Source organism: Neovison vison, chromosome 11 (genome assembly GCF_020171115.1).
Source record: "Neovison vison isolate M4711 chromosome 11, ASM_NN_V1, whole genome shotgun sequence".
Taxonomy (NCBI): domain Eukaryota; kingdom Metazoa; phylum Chordata; class Mammalia; order Carnivora; family Mustelidae; genus Neogale; species Neogale vison.
Genome location: NC_058101.1, coordinates 147,404,393 through 147,422,948, shown reverse-complemented (window position 1 = coordinate 147,422,948; position 18,556 = coordinate 147,404,393). Strand labels below are relative to the sequence as shown.

Sequence of the window (18,556 nt, the reverse complement as noted above, 5' to 3'; positions counted from 1 at the left end):
GCTTCTGTCTCACTGAATTGCTCAATTTTCTCTTGATACCGCAGGGAAGAGACCAAGTTCCAGCTGTGACTGTACATTTAAGTCCTCAGTCTGGAAGGCCGCCTCCTCTAGTTTTTTTGTTTGTTTGTTTTCATTTTTTTTTTTTAATCCTTTCAGATCCAGCCTTGACATTGACCCCTCCATGACTTGAACCTTCTACTCCCTAGGGAGAGTTAGCTTCTATAATTTTGTCTGTTCCCACAGCACTTTGTGGGTTTTTTTGGACACGGTGTTTATTATTCCGTGGGCTTTTGAAGTGCTGGGATTATGTCATTTAGGGTAATATAATGTGACAGTCCTCCTAAGAAGGTACAGTGGATTGAATGGTGGCCTTCAAAAAGATATACCCATGTCCTAATCCCTGGAACTTGTGAATGTGACTTTGATTTGGACAAAGGGGTTTTTACAGATGACAGTTGCCATTAAGTTAAGGATTTTGTTTTTAAGAGACACCGTGTGTGTGAGCAGGTTGACGAGGGGCGGGGGCAGAAGAAGAGGGAGGATCTTAAGCAGGCTTCACATCCAGCATGGAGCCCAACTTGGGGCTCAGTCTCATCACCCTGATATCATGACCCGAGCCGAAACCAAGAGTCAGATACTTGACCAAATGAGCTGCCCAGATGTCCCGAAATTAAAGATCTTGAGATGAAATCACGTTGGATTATCTGAGCAGATCCACTGAGTTACAGATCTCCACACAGAGGAGAGACACAAAGAGAAGAGAAGGCCATGTGGTGCAGCTGTGAGCCAAGGAGCACCCGGAGCCACCAGGTGCTAGGAGGGACAGGGAGAGTCTTCAGAGGGGTGCAGGCCTGCTAACACTTGGATTTCTGACTTCCAGCCTCCAGAACAGTGAGAATAATTTTTTTTAAGCCACCCAGTTTGTGGTAATTTGTCACAGCAGCCCTAGGAAACTAATATAGAAGGTCACAGTAGAATGACTAGAACATAGTAAATGTCATTGTCATCACCAACAGTAACACTGTCATTACTATGATTCTTAAACCTAGAATGGGACCTGAAAAGAAGTACATGCTGAGAAAATAGTGGCTAAGTAAAAATACAGTTCTTCCCCCATGAGCTTCCAAGCTGTTGTAATGGCAATGATATTGTTGAGGAGTGTGCTTAAAGAGAACTTCCAAAATAGATCCTCTCTTAACTGTATTGTTTTAAATGCCTTTGTGTGAAGGGTGGTAGTGGATGTTTTAAGTTGGTTTTTTTTTTAGAGCAGTTTTATACAGTTTTCCACAAACTCTCCTTTTAGAATAAGACTAATTTTGTCAAAAAAGAAGTCATAATGCTCTCCTGTCCCCCCAATAGAAAAATGATGAGCAGTTATAGTTTTAACAATAAAAAAACTTAAAATATGTCTTCTTTTTCCTATGAGAATGTTATTTAGTAAAATTAATTTCATGCTGATTGGCCTTGAAATATAACTTAGAGAGGAACTTTGGAGCAATAAAGTAGTTTATTTCATTCGGCTATGAGATAGTTGAAAACCCAAATTTTCAAACAATCATAAACCCAAATCTGGTAGGCCATATCATTTTGGACATGCAAATTTGCATGCAAATTTTAGTTTGCCACTGGAAGCTAGGTCTATGACCTAATTTTTACTAATGTTTTATAAATTGGTATCATAATAAAAGCTAATGTTTATTGAGCTCTTGCTCTATGCTAGGCACTGGTCCAGGCTTATTACAGGAGACTCTTTACATGAGCCTTCAGGCTCTTTAACTGAACTCATTCTCACAGCTGTCCTGTTCTCTTAACTCAAGAGGGTGCTGAGGCCCGGAATGGTCAACAGCATGATAGCCGACATGGCAAAGACTCACTGTGGCCGTGGCTCGTACCCTCCGTACTTTCTTAACTCTCCATGACTGTGTCAGCTTTCAGTGTTGAATACAGCTTGAGGTGGAGAGTATCAGTAAATCTAAGTAAAGAATCCTCATCTAATTCCATAGTGATTCAGACTTCAGTGCGCTTACTGACCCATGGAGATGCTGATGTGTGGGCCTGGGGATATGCATTTTTAGTAGTTACCAGGCGGTTTGGGTCCTACTTGGAAAGGCAGTGACCTAGTTACCATACAAACCTCACAGTTCATTTCACATGAAGGCCCGGGGTGATGGTGGTGGTTGTCGTGGTGGTAATGGTGGGCTTATAGCACATTCTTTGCATATATCTATGTTCCAGGGTGAGCCCACTGAACGCTTACATTTATCCAAGCTTATGCCTCAAGTGCCTATGCTATTAATCCCATTTTGCGGGGGGGTAGAGAAAGAATAAAAGGCTAGCATGAGAGAAATTTTTTTTTTTAACCTTTTGAATGAGCCTCAAAATCAGGTCCGTTTGATCTGAGGAAATTGTAAAGTCTATAGACAGACGAAAATAAGCATGACATAAAATTTCTACCCTCACAGGAGCTTTGTATATTTATTTTTTGTTTAGAAGAAAATTTTAATGTACATTCTGTTTTACAGTAGAGCAATAATCCATCATTTGGGCTACTCTGAATATTAACTGTAGGCAAGGGAGTGATCATCTCTCTTAGGTTTGGTAAGAAACTTTCACCCATTTGTACTGCCAAGTAGCCTGATTATGTGTGTTTTAGAATATAGGGAAAACACTAAGCTTGCAGTTTTATTAACTTCAGTATCTTAATTGTATATTGAACTGGCAAAAATATGTTTTTCTTTCTTCTAGGGAGTCACAAATCACATTGAGGCAAAAAAACAATCCAGTGTTTTCTGCAGTTACAAACAGAATGAATATTCCCATGCTACTGCAACATTCTCACCAGAGTTTCCTAAAAGGCCTTTTAAGAACACCTTTCCGTCGTTACTGCTTCATCTTTCAATCAAGTACTCATCTTGGATCAGGAATCCCTTGTGCTCGGCCGTTTAATTCTCTTGGACTCCATTGTACAAAATGGATGCTGCTGTCAAATGGTTTAAAGAGAAAATTATGTGTACAAACAACCTTAAAGGAACATACAGAAGAACTTTCTGATAAAGAACAAAGATTTGTGGATAAACTTTACACCGGTTTAATCCAAGGGCACAGAGCCTGCTTAGCAGAGGCCATAACTCTCATAGAATCAACCCACAAGAGAAAAAAAGAGTTAGCCCAGGTGCTTCTTCAGAAAGTATTAGTCTACCACAGGGAACAAGAACAAATAAATAAGGGAAAACCACTAGCATTTCGAGTGGGTCAGTCTTTTTTTTTTCTTTTAGTCTCTTAAATAAATAGTTTTCTATACTTTAAAACAAGTCTGAATAGTTTGCAATCTAATGGGAATTCTTTTTTTTTTTTTTCCAGAATTTTGGGCTGGATTTTAATCCCCCCCACTCCCCGCTTTCTTTGTTTTTCTTTTCTTTTTTGCAAATATTGTGCTTGTTAAGTTGGTGGGGGGATGTCATGGTCATTTGAGCCAAGGCTCTGTATTTTAAGAGAATAATATTTCTGCTTTGGCAAGAACCTGTGGCTCCCAGAATAGACTATGCATATGAAGAATCGTTAAGTGGTTTACTCTACTCAGCTTGATAGTCCGAAGTGAATGCCTTGTTTTTGTATTTATATCAACTGTAATTATCCTTATCACATTTCAAAATTCTGCTTCTTAGGTGTTTCATTAGTCTTTCTAGGGCAAGTCTCCCTTCTTCCAGGTACTTTCTGTTTCTGGGAGTTGCTTGGCTCTAAGCATAGCCATCTCAATACCAAAATGTGTTCTAAAGGAGAAGCCCTATTCATTTGCTGTCTAAAAATATTAGAAATTCACTTGATTTCTTGAACAGTTGACTAGGTTCTGTAATCGCAAATAAGCTGGCTTTATTTTTTTTTAATTGTGCATTTTTAAACAATTTAGATATGTTTTAGTGGAATGAGAGTTTCCACGATGGCAGAGTAGGTGATCCAATCAACTTTCCCACTAAAAAGAACTGGAAATGGTGGACAAAGTGCAGAAATTTTGTGAGGATTGGGCAAATACACTTAAAAATTGACTGGCATTGTATTAGACTTATATCTCAGTTTAATGATATGGGATTAAAACCTTCTAATTTTATGGTAACAGGATATGCATCTTTGAAGATTATTTCAAAAAGAGTTCACCAACTGATATTGGGAGTCTGCATTATTCACACATCCCATTCTTCTGCCCTCATTGAAGGAACTCCCATTTTGAGAGTACTACATTGACTGTTAATAATCTTTATGTGACAGACAAAACAGCAGACTCCCAAAGAGAAATTCCAGTTATGACAAAGTGTTTACTTATTATACCTAATGGATGTTTGAAGAGAAAACATCCCAGAATATACGGAGTTAACCAGCAACTCACGCGAAGCTAGTAACTCACAAATTTTCATTGCTGTTCTGGTTCTTTCATTTTGGTCTTATGAAGCCAGAGGAACCTTTGTCTTTATTGTAGCTCTTCTATCACCATCATCTTCTATCACAGGTGTTTGTTCAGCACCCATACAGATGTTTAAGACAGAGAAGAGACCTTCCCTGAAAATTACAGTAAGGTTGGGCATGCCGTATGATCTACACATACTTTTGAATGCAGTCACAATTAAATTCTTTTATATAATTTATACCATGTACTGTTCTAAACATCACAAATAGCAACTCATCTAGTTCTTACAACAACCTAAAGAGATAGGTGCTATCATATGCATTTGATTGCAGAGTATACTCAGGTACAGAATGGCTAAGTAACTTCTCCAGGATCACACAGCTCTTAAGAGGCAGAGCTAGAACCAGAACCAGTCACCTGGCTCCAGAGTGCGTGTTCTTATCTGCCATGCTCTGTGAACTCGCCAAGCGGGGAATTTCCTCCCTTTCTTAAGACAAACTAATTTCTTCAGGATTCAGTTTAAATCATATATTTTGAGTTATGGGTAAGGTGCAAAAAATTATCTTTCATAAGTGGGAAATTATTTTCTCAATTACTGGGAATTTCCAAAGTACTGAGTTGTTCTTCCAATGGGAAGATAAAGTGTCCAGCTTTGGGGTAGGTGGAATAATTATTGCTCATGATGCGGTGGGCAGGTGTTGTGGAAATTCAGCACATTAACAACATAAGAAATGATGTCTGTCCAGAAAGATCTGTATTATAGTAAAAGGGCTGATCCTATTTTGTCCTTTTACAAAGTAAATTTGGAGAACATACGGAACTCAGAATTGTTTTCTTCCTATATCCCTGTTGCTCAGGAGCTAGATAAATGGTTTTTTCATTTACTTTAGAAAATGTTAAAATACATTAATGATGGTTTTAATACATTAGGAGAAATACAAGGTAATCTGATATTTGAATAGAACTTAACATTGTGCTGATCTTATTTCTTTCACTAAATTAGAAGGTCTTTCTCTACTACAGGATTGTCTGGGCCCCCTGGTGCTGGAAAATCAACCTTTATAGAGTATTTTGGAAAAATGCTTACTGAGAGAGGGCACAAATTATCTGTGCTAGCTGTGGACCCTTCTTCTTGTACTAGTGGTGGTGAGTATTGGTGATTTTTTTTTTTTTAATTGCAGAGCAGGGTCTCCTAGGGCTCTCTTATAATTTAATGGGAATTTGCACAGTCCAGTAACTTCTAACCTCTTGCGGAGTTTGATCTCACTGAAAGGAGTTTTGGGGGGGCGAGGTGGAGATGGAGGTAGCTTGGGGCCTTGGGCTTCTTAGTTTGTGGGGAGTCCAGGAGGGGCTTGGGTACTTAGAGAACTAGGAAAATGGGTGCCAGAAGTTGAAGATAACCGAAAGCAAATTTCAGCTCTTTGTCTATCACAGCTGACACTAGGCCCTCTTCCCTCCTGTTCCCTCCCCCACCCCTGCTCCATCACCCCCTATGCAGTTCAGAAAATGGGTCCTTCCCCTCATTCACTTTTTTTCTGTATTGTTGTAACATTTCTTAATCTTAAAAGAAAATCTTATTGCTCTTTATAACTTGTCACCTGTTCATGTTACATGTTCAGTGAAACAGAAAGCCCTTAGGGGGACTGTGTAATACACCTCTGTTCCCCCCACAGCACTTAGCATGGTATGTACATCTCGGGCTCAGCAACTGCTTACTGGTTTGAGGGCACACAGTCACTCGAGTTTAATTGGCAGCTCATGAGAGAGAAAATGAATAAACTTCATTTTCCCAAAGGATCATTTAAGGAAAACATAAAGCATACCATGTAAATACTCAGGAAAGTTTTTCCTTTCCTTTTTTTTTTTTTTAAGATTTTATTTTATTTTTATTTGACAGAGAGAGACACAGTGAGAGAGGGAACACAAGCAGGGGGAGTGGGAGAGGGAGAAGCCAGCTTCCCGTTGAGCAGGGGGCCTGATGTGGGGCTTGAACCCAGGACCCTGGGATCATGACCAGAGCTGAAGGCAGATGCTTAACAACTGAGACACCCAGGTGCCCCAGGAAAGTTTTTTCTTCTCTTATCCCTCTCACATTACAGTTATTCATTTAACAAGTATTTGCATATCTGTCATAGGGGAGGCATTGTACAAGGCACCCGGTCGTGTAATGGTGACTGAGACACAGTCCTCTTAGTCTTATGCTGTATATCTAATGATGGAAACAGACGTGTAAACACCGGCCATTACAATGTAATGTGTGCTGTAAGGGGGAAGGTACAGGGCACTTTGTGGAAGTGTTTGGTTTGCATACTGTGGGTTTCATGCTAAGAAAATAGGATATAATCATATTTAAAGAGCTTTAGGTCAGTTGAGAGGTGGACAGCAATTCCTGTTACCACTCATTGAGAACTTTAGCTGAAAACATGTACAGTTTTTGATTCACAATAATAAAGATGTTAACCATAAAATAAAATTATACTCACAGGGTTCAAGATTAAAGCCATGTGAATGTATTTTCTTATTTACAGTCTAAGAACTTACTTTGTTAAAGGTAAGGACTTGAGCAAATAATTTTTTTTATAGTGGCTCTCATTTTCATACAGGCGAGAAGGCTTTTTTTCCTCTCACCTTCACTGTATTCTAGAATACTTGAAATAGCAAAAGAAAATAATAGCGTGAGATAGTAGTAGCAGATATGGTGACAAGAGAGCCGGATTAAAGTTGCATGGCCATGTGGTTTTAATTCTTGAACTAACAATGAAGTTCCCTTTCTCAGGTGAAAAAAATATATAGACTTTGAAAGAGAAAATACTTGAGGATTAACAGGGCACTGTAAGTTTCCATTTCTACTTTATTTTTGCTGCAGTAGTTACATTTGAAAAACAGCAGGATGCTAAAGTTGAAAAGCATTACTTTTTTGGTCTCTAATTGGTCCTTGTTGGGCTTTGGATTCAAGCCCCACATCAGGCCCCCTGCTCAGTCCCCTGCAGCAGCTTGGAGACCTCCCTAAGGGTCTGCAACTGACAGTTTTTGACTCACTGGCTAAGACAGTTAGATGGGAGAGTAATTTCATAATCTTTAATTCAGTGTGTTAGGATCTATAGGATAATAAGTTAAAGTACAGCTTTGGCAGATTGTTGACTTATACAGAGATGATTTCATGCCGAAAATTACTTTAGAAAAAAGTTTTGTGTGCAGTAAAGCAGTTGAGATATGTGGTAGGTGTCTGCTCTAGAATTAGAACCTGTGAGAACTCTAAACTGGAATCACAAGGGAAAAGACCATATCTTTAAGGACCTTCTCAATGCTTAGCATCAACTTTATGTAGAGAAGTTAGCTCTTAGGCAGAGGGAAAATTAAAGTGTGGGTTAGACTAGAACTACACCTTCAAATGTTGTTATATGGCTAAAGGAAAGTAAAAGTTTGAGGTAATTTCAATAATGCCAGGGCATTTAGTCTTCTAGAATTTGCGAGTAGTGGTAGTTGCCAAAATACGGCAGTAAGCCCTAGAACATCACTAGTTCTAATCCACAGTCATTAAATTGATTGATGGGGTGCCTGGGTGGCTCAGTCAGTCAAGCGTCTGCCTTCAGCTCAGGTCATGATCCCAGGGTCCTGGGATGGAGCCTGTCTTTGGGCTCCCTGCTCAGCGGGAAGCCTGCTTCTCTCTCTGCCCCTACACCCTCCTCGTGCTCTCTCTCTTTCTCTCAAATGAATAAGTAAAATCTTTTTAAGAAATTAACTAATTAATTTCCTACAGTGAATAAGCTCTCATTAGAGAATATGTAAGACATGGTTCCATGAGCAAGGAACTTCTATTAAAGCACAGTTTCTCAGCCTTGGCACTGATGACATTCTTTGTTTGGGGCAGCTTCCTGACACTAAAGGATGTTAGCGGTATTCTTGGCCTCCACCCACCAGATGCCAATAGCATCCTACCCCCAGTTTTGACAAGTAAAAATCTCTCTAGACATTGCCAGATTTCCTCTGGGGACAAACTCATCCCCATTTGAAAACTATAAAGGCAACAATGTTAAGATGACAGTAAACCATCTTGGCTGAAATGGAAGATTGATTTGGGGACTAGTAGAAGCTGAAATTGGACAGCTAAGGTAGGGCTGCATTCTGAGGTCCTTTAGTGCTAGGCTGAAGAATCTGGATGTGAACCTCTGTCAGTGGGAAGCCATTATAAATTTTGAGGGGCTTGAAATGTTAAAACAATTAATTTGGCATCATACATTCTGTGTTGCACTAAAGCTCAGTAAAATGAAATAATTTTGAGATTTGGGGAGAAATGCCCTAAAGCACATCTTGTGGGAATTAATTAGCTGATTGATAATTGGCCTTTATAGGTGTTCCATGATTAGAAAACTCTGTGTTTTAGGATCACTCTTAGGTGATAAAACCCGAATGACTGAGTTATCAAGAGATATGAATGCATACATCAGGCCGTCTCCTACCAGTGGTACTTTAGGAGGCGTGACAAGGACCACAAATGAAGCTATTCTGTTGTGTGAAGGAGGGGGATATGACATCATTCTTATTGAAACCGTAGGTGAGTGTGATTTTCTATTTCATAACAATAAAATACTATTATAATGAATGCTATGTAAAGATGAGTGACAACTAGTATCATTTTGTTCCTTGAGCGTATATTTCCTAAAGGTATAATAAAATACAAGATATCTTGGGTTCTATAGGAGATATGAAAATGCAGGCTCTAATCCTGACCTTTAAAGAAAAGCCATCTATCTGGAGAACTGTGATACATATGTAAATGCCAAAGGAGAACTGTAAGCATTGAAAACAATACATTAACTTAACACCTGTTGTGTTGAAGCATATTTCACATGTCTATAATATTCGCTACAAAAATACACATAGCTGGTTACCCCTTTAATACAGGGCCATGCTTTTTTTCACCTTTCTTTCCCTAGTACATAGTTATACACAATGAAAATACTGAAATGGAAACCCCAAGAAATTCACAGGCTATGGAGAGACAATCTACTGTTACTGAGTGATAAATGTTTGTGCCACAACCCGATTAGGGTTTGAGGGATCAGGGAAGACTTCTGGGAGGGGGTGACAGTTGAGCTCAGTGTTGAAGGAGGAACTGGAGTGAAGTAAAGAGAGCGAGAGGGGGACGCCTGGGTGGCTCAGTTGGTTAAGCAGCTGCCTTCAGCTCAGGTCATGGTCCCAGTGTCCTGGGATCGAGTCCCACATTGGGCTCCTTGCTCAGCAGAGAGCCTGCTTCTCCCTCTGCCTCTGCCTGCCATTCTGTCTGCCTGTGCTCGCTCGCTCTCCCTCTCTCTCTCTGACAAATAAAATCTTAAAAAAAAAAAAAAGTTATTAAAAAAAAAGAGAGAGAGAGCGAGAGGGCATGGCCAATTTACAGAACCACAGTTTGTTCAAAATACGTAGCCCATAGAGTATGGAGGCGCATAGGGGGTAAAGAGAGATGGGGCTGGAGACCAGAAACTCCACCAGTTAGGGGGAGACAGAGAAAGAGTTGCCCGTGTGGTAGTAGAATCGAGAGAGAACCATAAAAACCAAGTGCATTGGTTAGAAGTTGCATTTGACTGCTTCTCCCAGGGACTCGAAAGAGCTGTGACTCAGCAGAGGTGGTTTATTTTTTTTTTGTAAACAGAAGAAGCCCAGAGGCGGACAGGCCAGAGTAGGCCTGGTGGCCCCACAGTGCCCTCAGTGTCCCCAGCTTCTGTCTCTGCTCTCCAGTCTCAGCACTTAGTTTCCCTCGTCAGGGTTGCTCTTGGTTAAAAGACAGCTGATAAAGCTCTAACAGTCACATACACGTTCCAAGCAGGAGGCAGAGGGAAGAGGTAGAGGGTAAGGAAGGAGGGGTAAGGGGTCGGCAGAAGAGATGTACCTCTGGCTGGTTTAGCACCCCTTTAAAGAGTCTTCCTGGAAACCCCATGTGGTGACTTTTGCTTTCACGCATAAATCATCCCTGGCGGAAGCCAGGTCTGATGACTGTGGGCTTCTACCTGGTACATCAGTGCTCCTAACAACCCCTGTGGTAAGGAAATGGGGAAGAATAAATATAGAATGGACAGCTAGAAGTCTCTGACACCCCAGCGAAGGGCAGACTCTTAAGAGAGGTTTCAGTGGAGCGTGTGATGTGCAAGTCAGATTTAAGTGAATTGAAATTAATGTGAAGTAATGAAGTGAAGACAAATGAGCATACATTGATTTTTCTTATTAGACACAGCTATAAAGAAAGTGAGAAATATGGTGATAATTGGAGGAGGTTGTGTGAGGTTTTGTCCTATTTTTTTTTCTTGGTTCATTTAGTTTTCAATGAGAAGGACCTGAGCACAGTTCCTATGAGGTCCTGAGTGACAGGAGCGGGTAGACTGAAGAGAGCTTAAAGATTAAACAGAGCCGGGCCCTGAGGAGGTGGGGAGGAAGGAGCCGCTAATCTCCGGCGGGTACTTCTTACGCTGTGACTGCAGAGGAGGCAGTGAGCAGGGCTGGCATTTGGGGAGAGGGAGATGCTGAGGGAGCTCTGGCCTTTATTTCACCACCAAGTAGGTGCCGTGGGCATCATCATGAGGAAGACCACAGCCCAGTGAACGTTTGAAACAGCCACTGCGAGAAATGGGAATGCAGCGGACTGAGGGTGCCTAGCGGCTCTGCTTTTGCTGGGCTTTGCGGAGTGGGCAGCGGACAGTAGACCCCATGACCCTGCCGTGGTGCCTGTTCCTGAGCCATTCCTCTGGCACCTTACAGAAGAGAGAACACGGATCGTTGGACTGTTCCATGGGTGGGGCTTTGGCAGGGCTCCTGGGAGGATGAGAAAGCCAGAAAGCCCAAAGTCTTGACAGGCATGGTCTAGGATTAGAACCACACTGTTCAAGCCACTCACTGGTGAAAGGGAAGCCAGGAAAGAGCTGCGAGGGGGAGGAGGGAATGGGCGTCTCGAGGTTCGCCATTTAGCCAGCACGAAGGCTACTGGCCATAACCGAGGGCGAGAGGTGGGAAGGGTCACAGGTGCGCTCATAGGGCAGCGCATTGCATAGATTCCTCAGAGGTGGGGGTTTCGAAGTGGGATCAGCTTGAGTGTGTGTACGAGTACGACTGAATAAATGGCGGTCAAGGTAGCTGAAAAAGTCTAATCACTATGAATATTTTACAATCTCAGGCGTGGGCCAGTCGGAGTTTGCCGTTGCGGATATGGTTGACATGTTTGTTTTACTGTTGCCACCAGCAGGAGGAGATGAATTGCAGGTGATTATGTTGCCTTTTTTCCTCCCAAAACACAAAGTATACATCTCGGAAAGTACACATTGCCAGTGTTGTGTTTCTGTAAATTAAGCTGGGGTAATGTAAGCAAAAGAAGTAGCATTCAGAGGCGCCTGGGTGGCTCAGTTGGTAAAGCATCTGCTTTCAGCTCAGGTCATGATCTCAGGGTCCTGGGATCAAGTCCCGCATGGGGGCTCCCTGCTTGGCGGGGAGTCTGCTTCTCCCTCTCCCTCTGTTCCTCCCCCTACTAGTATGCATGCGTGCTCTCTCTGTCTCTTAAATAAATAAATAAATAAAAAGAAAAGAAAAGAAAATCATTCATATTAGCTAAAATGCCCGAGTCAAAGGCACATTCTCTGTGTTTTTTCCTAACTTATAGTAACAAAATTTATGACCTTGACCTAATCCTACAACTTAGATTTTTCTACCGGCAGCATGGGGAGTGAATGGAGCACATGGATAGTTCCAGCCAAAAGAGGACCACTGTGGTGTGGGTGTTTGTAGTACCAAGATTGGGCCATCTTTAGCTATCTGGTTATTTTCCTCAAATGCAAATTGGAAAAAAAATTATAAACCTTGAGGAAAGGTTCAAAGACTTTGTGTATGGAAATGCGGATTTTAGCGATAGGTGTCTTTACCCTGTAAGCACTTAATGATGGTTGGTTTTGCATCCTGAGCATTAGCTCAGGAGAGACAGAATCCGTCATGAGACAGCTGGACTTGTCTCCTGCCACTCATTCTTGTTCTGTCTTGAGGATGTACTTTCTCTAATTGTACATGTATTTTCTCACGTTAGTCTCTAAATTTGGGAGAGATCTTACAGATGACTTACATAATCCCAACAGTTAAGTGATTGTGGTTCCCGGTACTCAGGGCTTGGGAGGATGTGGAGGTAAAGTTAGTTAATGAAGTGTGTGACTCTCAAAATCTTAGCGTTGACTGGTGGCCCATTTTTTGCTCTATTTAAATGAAATGTTTTTGATACATCGCTCTCTTTTTCTCTTCAGGGTATCAAGAGAGGTATAATTGAGATGGCGGACCTGGTGGCCATCACAAAATCTGACGGAGACTTGATTGTGCCGGCTCGAAGGATACAGGCAGAGTACGTGAGTGCCCTGAAGTTACTCCGCAAGCGCTCCGAAGTCTGGAGACCCAAGGTCAGCTTGTTTTCTGCTCTGTGCTCCCCACCTGAGTGGACTGCGCACATTAGAGGAGAGAATGCGAGTCCTGTGCCACACGTAATCCATCTCTGCTTGGATGTGAGATCACAATTTAAAAATTATGACAAAGCCAGAGCAGGTAGTCATGATTTTAAATATAATCCTTCAACCACAAGATGTCAAAAGCCAGATATGAGGGGATAGATTAGATTGCTTAATGCTTGACTTGAGCCATTTGGAAGTGGTAGCAAATCCATTCTGAAAGGAACCTTCTGAAGATTATGGAACGGTTAGTGATTTGATTCTCTATCTCAGAGTTTGAGCAGGAGACAAGAGGCTTTTGATGTGATCACTTCCCTCCCCATTATGCTTGCTGGGTGCTATTTTCAATAAAGAAAAAACAAAGACCAGTTCTGTAATAAATGGTACACGGATACAGATATGGGTGGCCTTCTGTGCAGGAGGTCACTCTGTTATTAAAGAGTGAGCCAGTATCACTCAGGTTAGAGCAGCGATGACCTCTCTTACCGCCCGCTCCCCGGCTCCCCCATCCAGGTTGTGTACCCTGGGCATGGGGCCATCTGGCCTGTGCAGGTGCTGGGTGTTCGGCTCTTAGCCAAGCTGAATCGGAATGGGGCTGTTTTCTCACCATAGTTTTGTTCCCTAGCGCTCAGGCGTCGGGGCAACCTACCCAGCATTGCCCTTCCCATCCTCGTGACCCTCTCACAGCTCCTCCGTGTTGCGTCTGAAAACCTGAGCAATCCTACATCAAAATAAGCCTGTGGGCTAAATATTTTGACCTGAAATCAGTGTCTTGTTTCTGCACATAATAATCATAGTAAATGACCTCAGTCTATTTCTGGGTATAGTTTACTTCGACACAGTGATAAAATGTCTCCATTTTCACTTAACTTTTTTGTATACTGTAAGACTTAATTGGCAAATATCAGAGACCCTAAGAAGATGTTTCCTGTCATTTTAAGTAAAACGGTTTTGGTTCTTCCCTTTTCAATAGGTAATTCGTATCTCCGCCAGAAGTGGAGAGGGCATCAGTGAAATGTGGGATAAAATGAGAGAGTTCCAGGACCTCATGCTCGCCAGTGGGGAGCTGACAGCCAAGCGGCAGAGGCAGCAGAAAGTTTGGATGTGGAATCTCATTCAGGAAAGTGTGTTAGAACATTTCAGGACCCATCCCACCATCCGGGAACAGATCCCCATTATGGAAAAAAAGGTTCTTAGTGGGGCCATGTCCCCAGGACTAGCAGCAGACGTGTTGTTGAAAACTTTTAAAAGCAGAGACTAAGGAAATCTATCATGTGCAATGATTTTATGTATCACTTCATAAAGTATTTTAATATTAAAAGTCACTTGAATGCTTATATTTTCAGTAATTCTTTTGTGGTGCCCTTGGCCTCATTTGTGAACCATGCTTGAAAAGTATGATATAGCTGGCAAAGGTCAGGCCCTTGGCAGTATTTATAAGGTACCTGTTACATGTTACTGATTTCCATTTCTTTCTCTTCTTACACCCTGGCATGGTAGGTGGCAGGGGGGTTCCTTCTCATCAGTCACAGGCAGAGAAAACTGAAAGAACAGAAAAGGCTCATGTGCCTTAAAATGTTTTCTTTGATACTGTATTCTCTGAGTTTCCAGAGAAAATGTAAGTAAGAGTGACCACATTTCTGATTTTTTACTTCAGACCAGAATCCTACACAATGGGGTTAAGAGCTAAAAATCACAACTGATATTTATTATACCAGACTATTCTAGGGATTTCTGAAATGGCCATGTAATGTACATGAGTAAGCAAACAAGTGGAATGTATAGGGATGTGAACACAGTTTTAAAGTCTACTTGTCTAGACTTGTGGACCCCCCATGATAGGAGAGCCCAAAGGGAGCTGGGGGAAATCAGCTACAAATAATATGGCCCATTAATCCCCAAAAGTTGGAGTATATCCTCAAAAGACCCAAGTGAGGTCACAATGATTTAAGGGGTATTCAGTTTGAATATTATCAGAGGCTTTTGCTTCTTTTCCTCCTTGGTCATTTGACTTCATATTAGCATCTTAAACATCTGCCCTACTCCTAATGAGAAGGAGCAAGTTTTCTCCAAAGGAAGCATGGCACAGGGGTTGGGTTCTGGGGTTGAACTATATGGGTTTAAACTTTAAACATTGATCAGTCACTCATTAGCTGTTTAAGTTTGGACAAATAACCTACCTCTGTTTCAGTTTCTTCCCTGCTAAAAGGGAACTGACATGTCAGCTTTATAGGGTTGATGAGGATAAATGAGATAACTCAGGAGAATCATTTTGCTACCATGGTGGTATATAGGAAACACCCTGAAGCTGCTTGCTGTTATTATTATGTTAGTTATAAATACCTGAAGCTGTACAAGTCTTATATGTTAGTTGAATTTTCTCTCATGGTCTTATTACTGCCATCATGCTCTTGTGCTATTTTATGATTGTCTTTAAAGTACAGGCTGTAGTTAATTCTTTGAATATATTTTATACTGTTTGATGGTGGTTATAAGTATGTACATTTGAATAAAATTATCTCCAACCATGAAATTTCTGCAATGTACAAAATTTCTTCCCAGAAATTTCAAATGTATACTATTCTGAATCCTTTAGAATATTTTACACAGTATGTCAGTTTTCACTGTTAGCCTCCTATTTGGAAGTAAATTACTTGAGTATTATTTTAGCAAACATTCTATAACTTTAATTTTAATTATTTGTTTGACAGAGAGAGGGAGAACGTATGAGCAGGGGGAACAGCAGAGGGAGAGGGAGATGTGGGCTCCTCGCTGAGCAGGGAGCTCAACACGGGTCTTGATACCAGGACTGTGAGATGGTGACCTGAGCAAAAAGCAGATGCTTAACTGACTGAGCCACCCAGGCATCCCCATAACTTTTTTTTTTTTTTTTTAATGATTTGTCCTCATCGTATATGAGGGCTAGGAGAAACCAAAAGAATCCAGTCAGCTCACCTAATTTTAGAAAGGACAACCATTAAACCAGATGAAAAACTGTTTTTGGAATCTTCCAGAGAAAGAATTTCATGAATTCCCTTAATATACTACTACTACAGGGAATGAGAAACCTGTCATTTGTGGCCCAGTGTATGTAGTGGTGAAGTGTATACATGCTGCATTATGAAGAAGGAGGCAGAGGGTGGCTTTGGTTAGCCCTCCACCTAGCTCTGCATTTCTTCTCAGTTTGAATTACTTTTTAAATGTTACAAATATAGTCATAAAAAGCATTAGAAACCCCCCTTGTCCTCTTTATGTAGTTACTGTACCACTGACTATAATGTAGAGACCAATTTCCAAGATACTGTTTACCTTTATTTCTGTTACTTGCTAAACTGGTACCTGTATAATGCACTAAAATGTTCGTGGCCTTAAAAAAAAATCCATGCTCCCTTTGGTTAAGCTTGAAAACGCCATCCTTCCAAAAGCATAGGTTTTGACTTGGATGTACGTAGTCAGATTTCGGCTGTCCTAATTAGCCATGTGATTTGGGCACTTTTTTTTTCCTCTTTTTTATGCACCTGTTTCCTTGTATTTAAAATCAGGGTAAGAATAGCTATTTTATAGGATAACTAAATGAGATGTTGTATGGGAAATGCCAACACTCAGTAACTGGAAGGTGTTGGGAATATTACAGATGGGTACCCGTGGCAGCTTGTTGTCCTATAAAACAGACGAGTATCTATTTTTTTAAAAAGATTTTATTTATTTATTTGACACAGAGAGAGAGATCACAAGTAGGCAGAGAGACAGGCAGAGAGAGTGGGGGGAAGCAGGCTCCCCCCTGAGCAGAAAGCCCCATGCGGGGCTCGATCCCACAACCCTGGGATCATGACCTGAGCTGAAGGCAGAGGCTTAACCCACTGAGCCACCCAGGCACCCCAGACTAGTATCAATTTTAATTTAAGTTTGGCCAAACTACTTAATTTCCCTGTATTTCAGTTTCCTTGTTATTAAATGGGGTTGACAATGACATCCACCCAGAGTTGTTGAAAGGACTGTTTTAGTTAATATACACACAGTGCCTGGATGTAGTAAGTGCTAAATAAATACTTAAAAAGTAAAATATTTAATGTCTTAGGGTTGTTTTAAGGATTAACTGAGTTAGTCTCCCCCTATCTTAAAAGAATAATTCTTTTCTGAAAAAAACCTCCTAGGTTGATTTTTGCCTTTGTCAAAAGCATAATTACCATTAATTTCTGTAGGTAGGTAAAAAAAGGTGCTCTGTTCTAAACTGAGCTCCAAAATTGACAGATATTTTGCTAAAACAGTACCAAATTTCATTAAATTGACTACAATTACTTATACAGTTAGAGCTACAGTTAACATTACCTATCAAAATATAACCTAGCAAGGAATTCTGTCTTTATAATCACCCCATAATATGGCTGTTTACTTCTTACCCTGAGCACGTAGCTGTGGTACACTGAAGACAAAAGCTAATGAACAACATGCATACTATACTCCATGTTTATATAGTGTAACCTATAACACACACAAAAAAAGAGGAAAAGTTGGTGCAAACAAAGGTAACATTCTGCTCACCCGTAGATTGCTGTCATATAAGTCGTGACACTACTACTAAAAATTAGTTAAGTAGAAGGACTTTGAGAAGCGAAGCAACTTCTATGATTTCTATGTTTTTGAAGATGGTAGAGCTCAGCTGCTCCTCAGGCCTGAGAATCCCTGGGACTTCAGAAACACAAATGCTTCCTAAGCCAGACTTCAGGTCACTCCTCAGGAAGTCGAGCCCTTGTCCTCTAAGGGTACACCTAGGGCACCAATATAACGCATGGCGAGTGTTGGAATGGTGGCTGGGACCTGTACTTGGTAAGTGTTGGCATGATTATTCAGGTAAAACTAGGGAAATGAGGAGCAAATCAAAATTTTCCTTGGAAAAGAATAATCAAAAAGAGACTTTAGCCTGTTTGTTTTTCTTTCCTTCCACTATAATTTATGGACTTTTTAAAAACCCACTTGACATACAAGCTTGGTGACAGTTCCCGCTCAAGGAGATTCGTATATGTTCACCTTTTGGTCATTAGGGGTTGGTCGGACGACAAAATATTAAAGTTTTAAAAGCAGTTTTAAAATACTGAATTTTTTTCAGAAAAAAATTTAACTTTATATTATGAAATGTAGATGATGCCAATGTAAGTCAAAGTATATTAATACTTACCTGAAAATGTGATGCATAAAGGGTAACACTGGGGCAATTTACAATTTTTTAAAAGATTTTAGTGATTTATTTGCCAGAGAGAAAGCACAAGCAGGGGAAGCAGCAGGCAGAGGGAGAAGCAGGCTCTGCACTGAGCAGGGAGCCGACGTGTGACTTGATCCCAGGACCCCAGGATCATGACCTGAGCTGAAGGCAGAGGCTTAACTGGCTGAGCCACCCAGGTATCCCAGAGCAATTTGCTTTGCTTAGCCACCTCAGCTTCTTGATGGGAGTGGGGTGAGGACACATGAAAGTCAGTGAACTATTTCACCCACAGCAAGGCTTAATGCTTCATCTCAATGTTGCTTTTTTTTTTTTTTTTTAAGATTTTATTTATCTATTTGACAAAGATCACAAATAGAGAGGCAGGCAGAGAGAGTGAGAGGAGGAAGCAGGCTCCCCGAAGAGCAGAGAGCCCGATGCAGGGCTCGATTCCAGGACCCTGGGATCATGACTGGAGCCAAAGGCAGAGGCTTA

The 18,556-nt window shown here is 41.1% G+C and overlaps 1 protein-coding gene across 1 annotated transcript; it reads left to right on the top strand.

The window, feature by feature from the left end:
• Window positions 1–2,673: 2,673 nt before the first annotated feature.
• Window positions 2,674–15,397, top strand: MMAA (metabolism of cobalamin associated A). Its single transcript, XM_044224933.1, has 6 exons — window positions 2,674–3,251; window positions 5,423–5,545; window positions 8,784–8,954; window positions 11,562–11,647; window positions 12,670–12,819; window positions 13,838–15,397. The coding sequence occupies exons 1-6, from the start codon at window positions 2,807–2,809 to the stop codon at window positions 14,123–14,125; spliced, it is 1,263 nt and encodes a 420-aa protein (XP_044080868.1). The 5' UTR covers window positions 2,674–2,806; the 3' UTR covers window positions 14,126–15,397.
• The last annotated feature ends 3,159 nt before the right edge of the window (window positions 15,398–18,556 follow it).

Excerpts from the sequence above, each read along its gene's own strand:
- MMAA (XM_044224933.1), top strand. The coding sequence starts at position 2,807 with ATGAATATTCCCATGCTACTGCAACATTCTCACCAGAGTTTCCTAAAA. Across the intron at positions 3,252-5,422 it reads ACCACTAGCATTTCGAGTGG|GATTGTCTGGGCCCCCTGGT; the intron begins GTCAGTCTTTTT and ends TCTCTACTACAG. Across the intron at positions 12,820-13,837 it reads CCGAAGTCTGGAGACCCAAG|GTAATTCGTATCTCCGCCAG; the intron begins GTCAGCTTGTTT and ends CCTTTTCAATAG.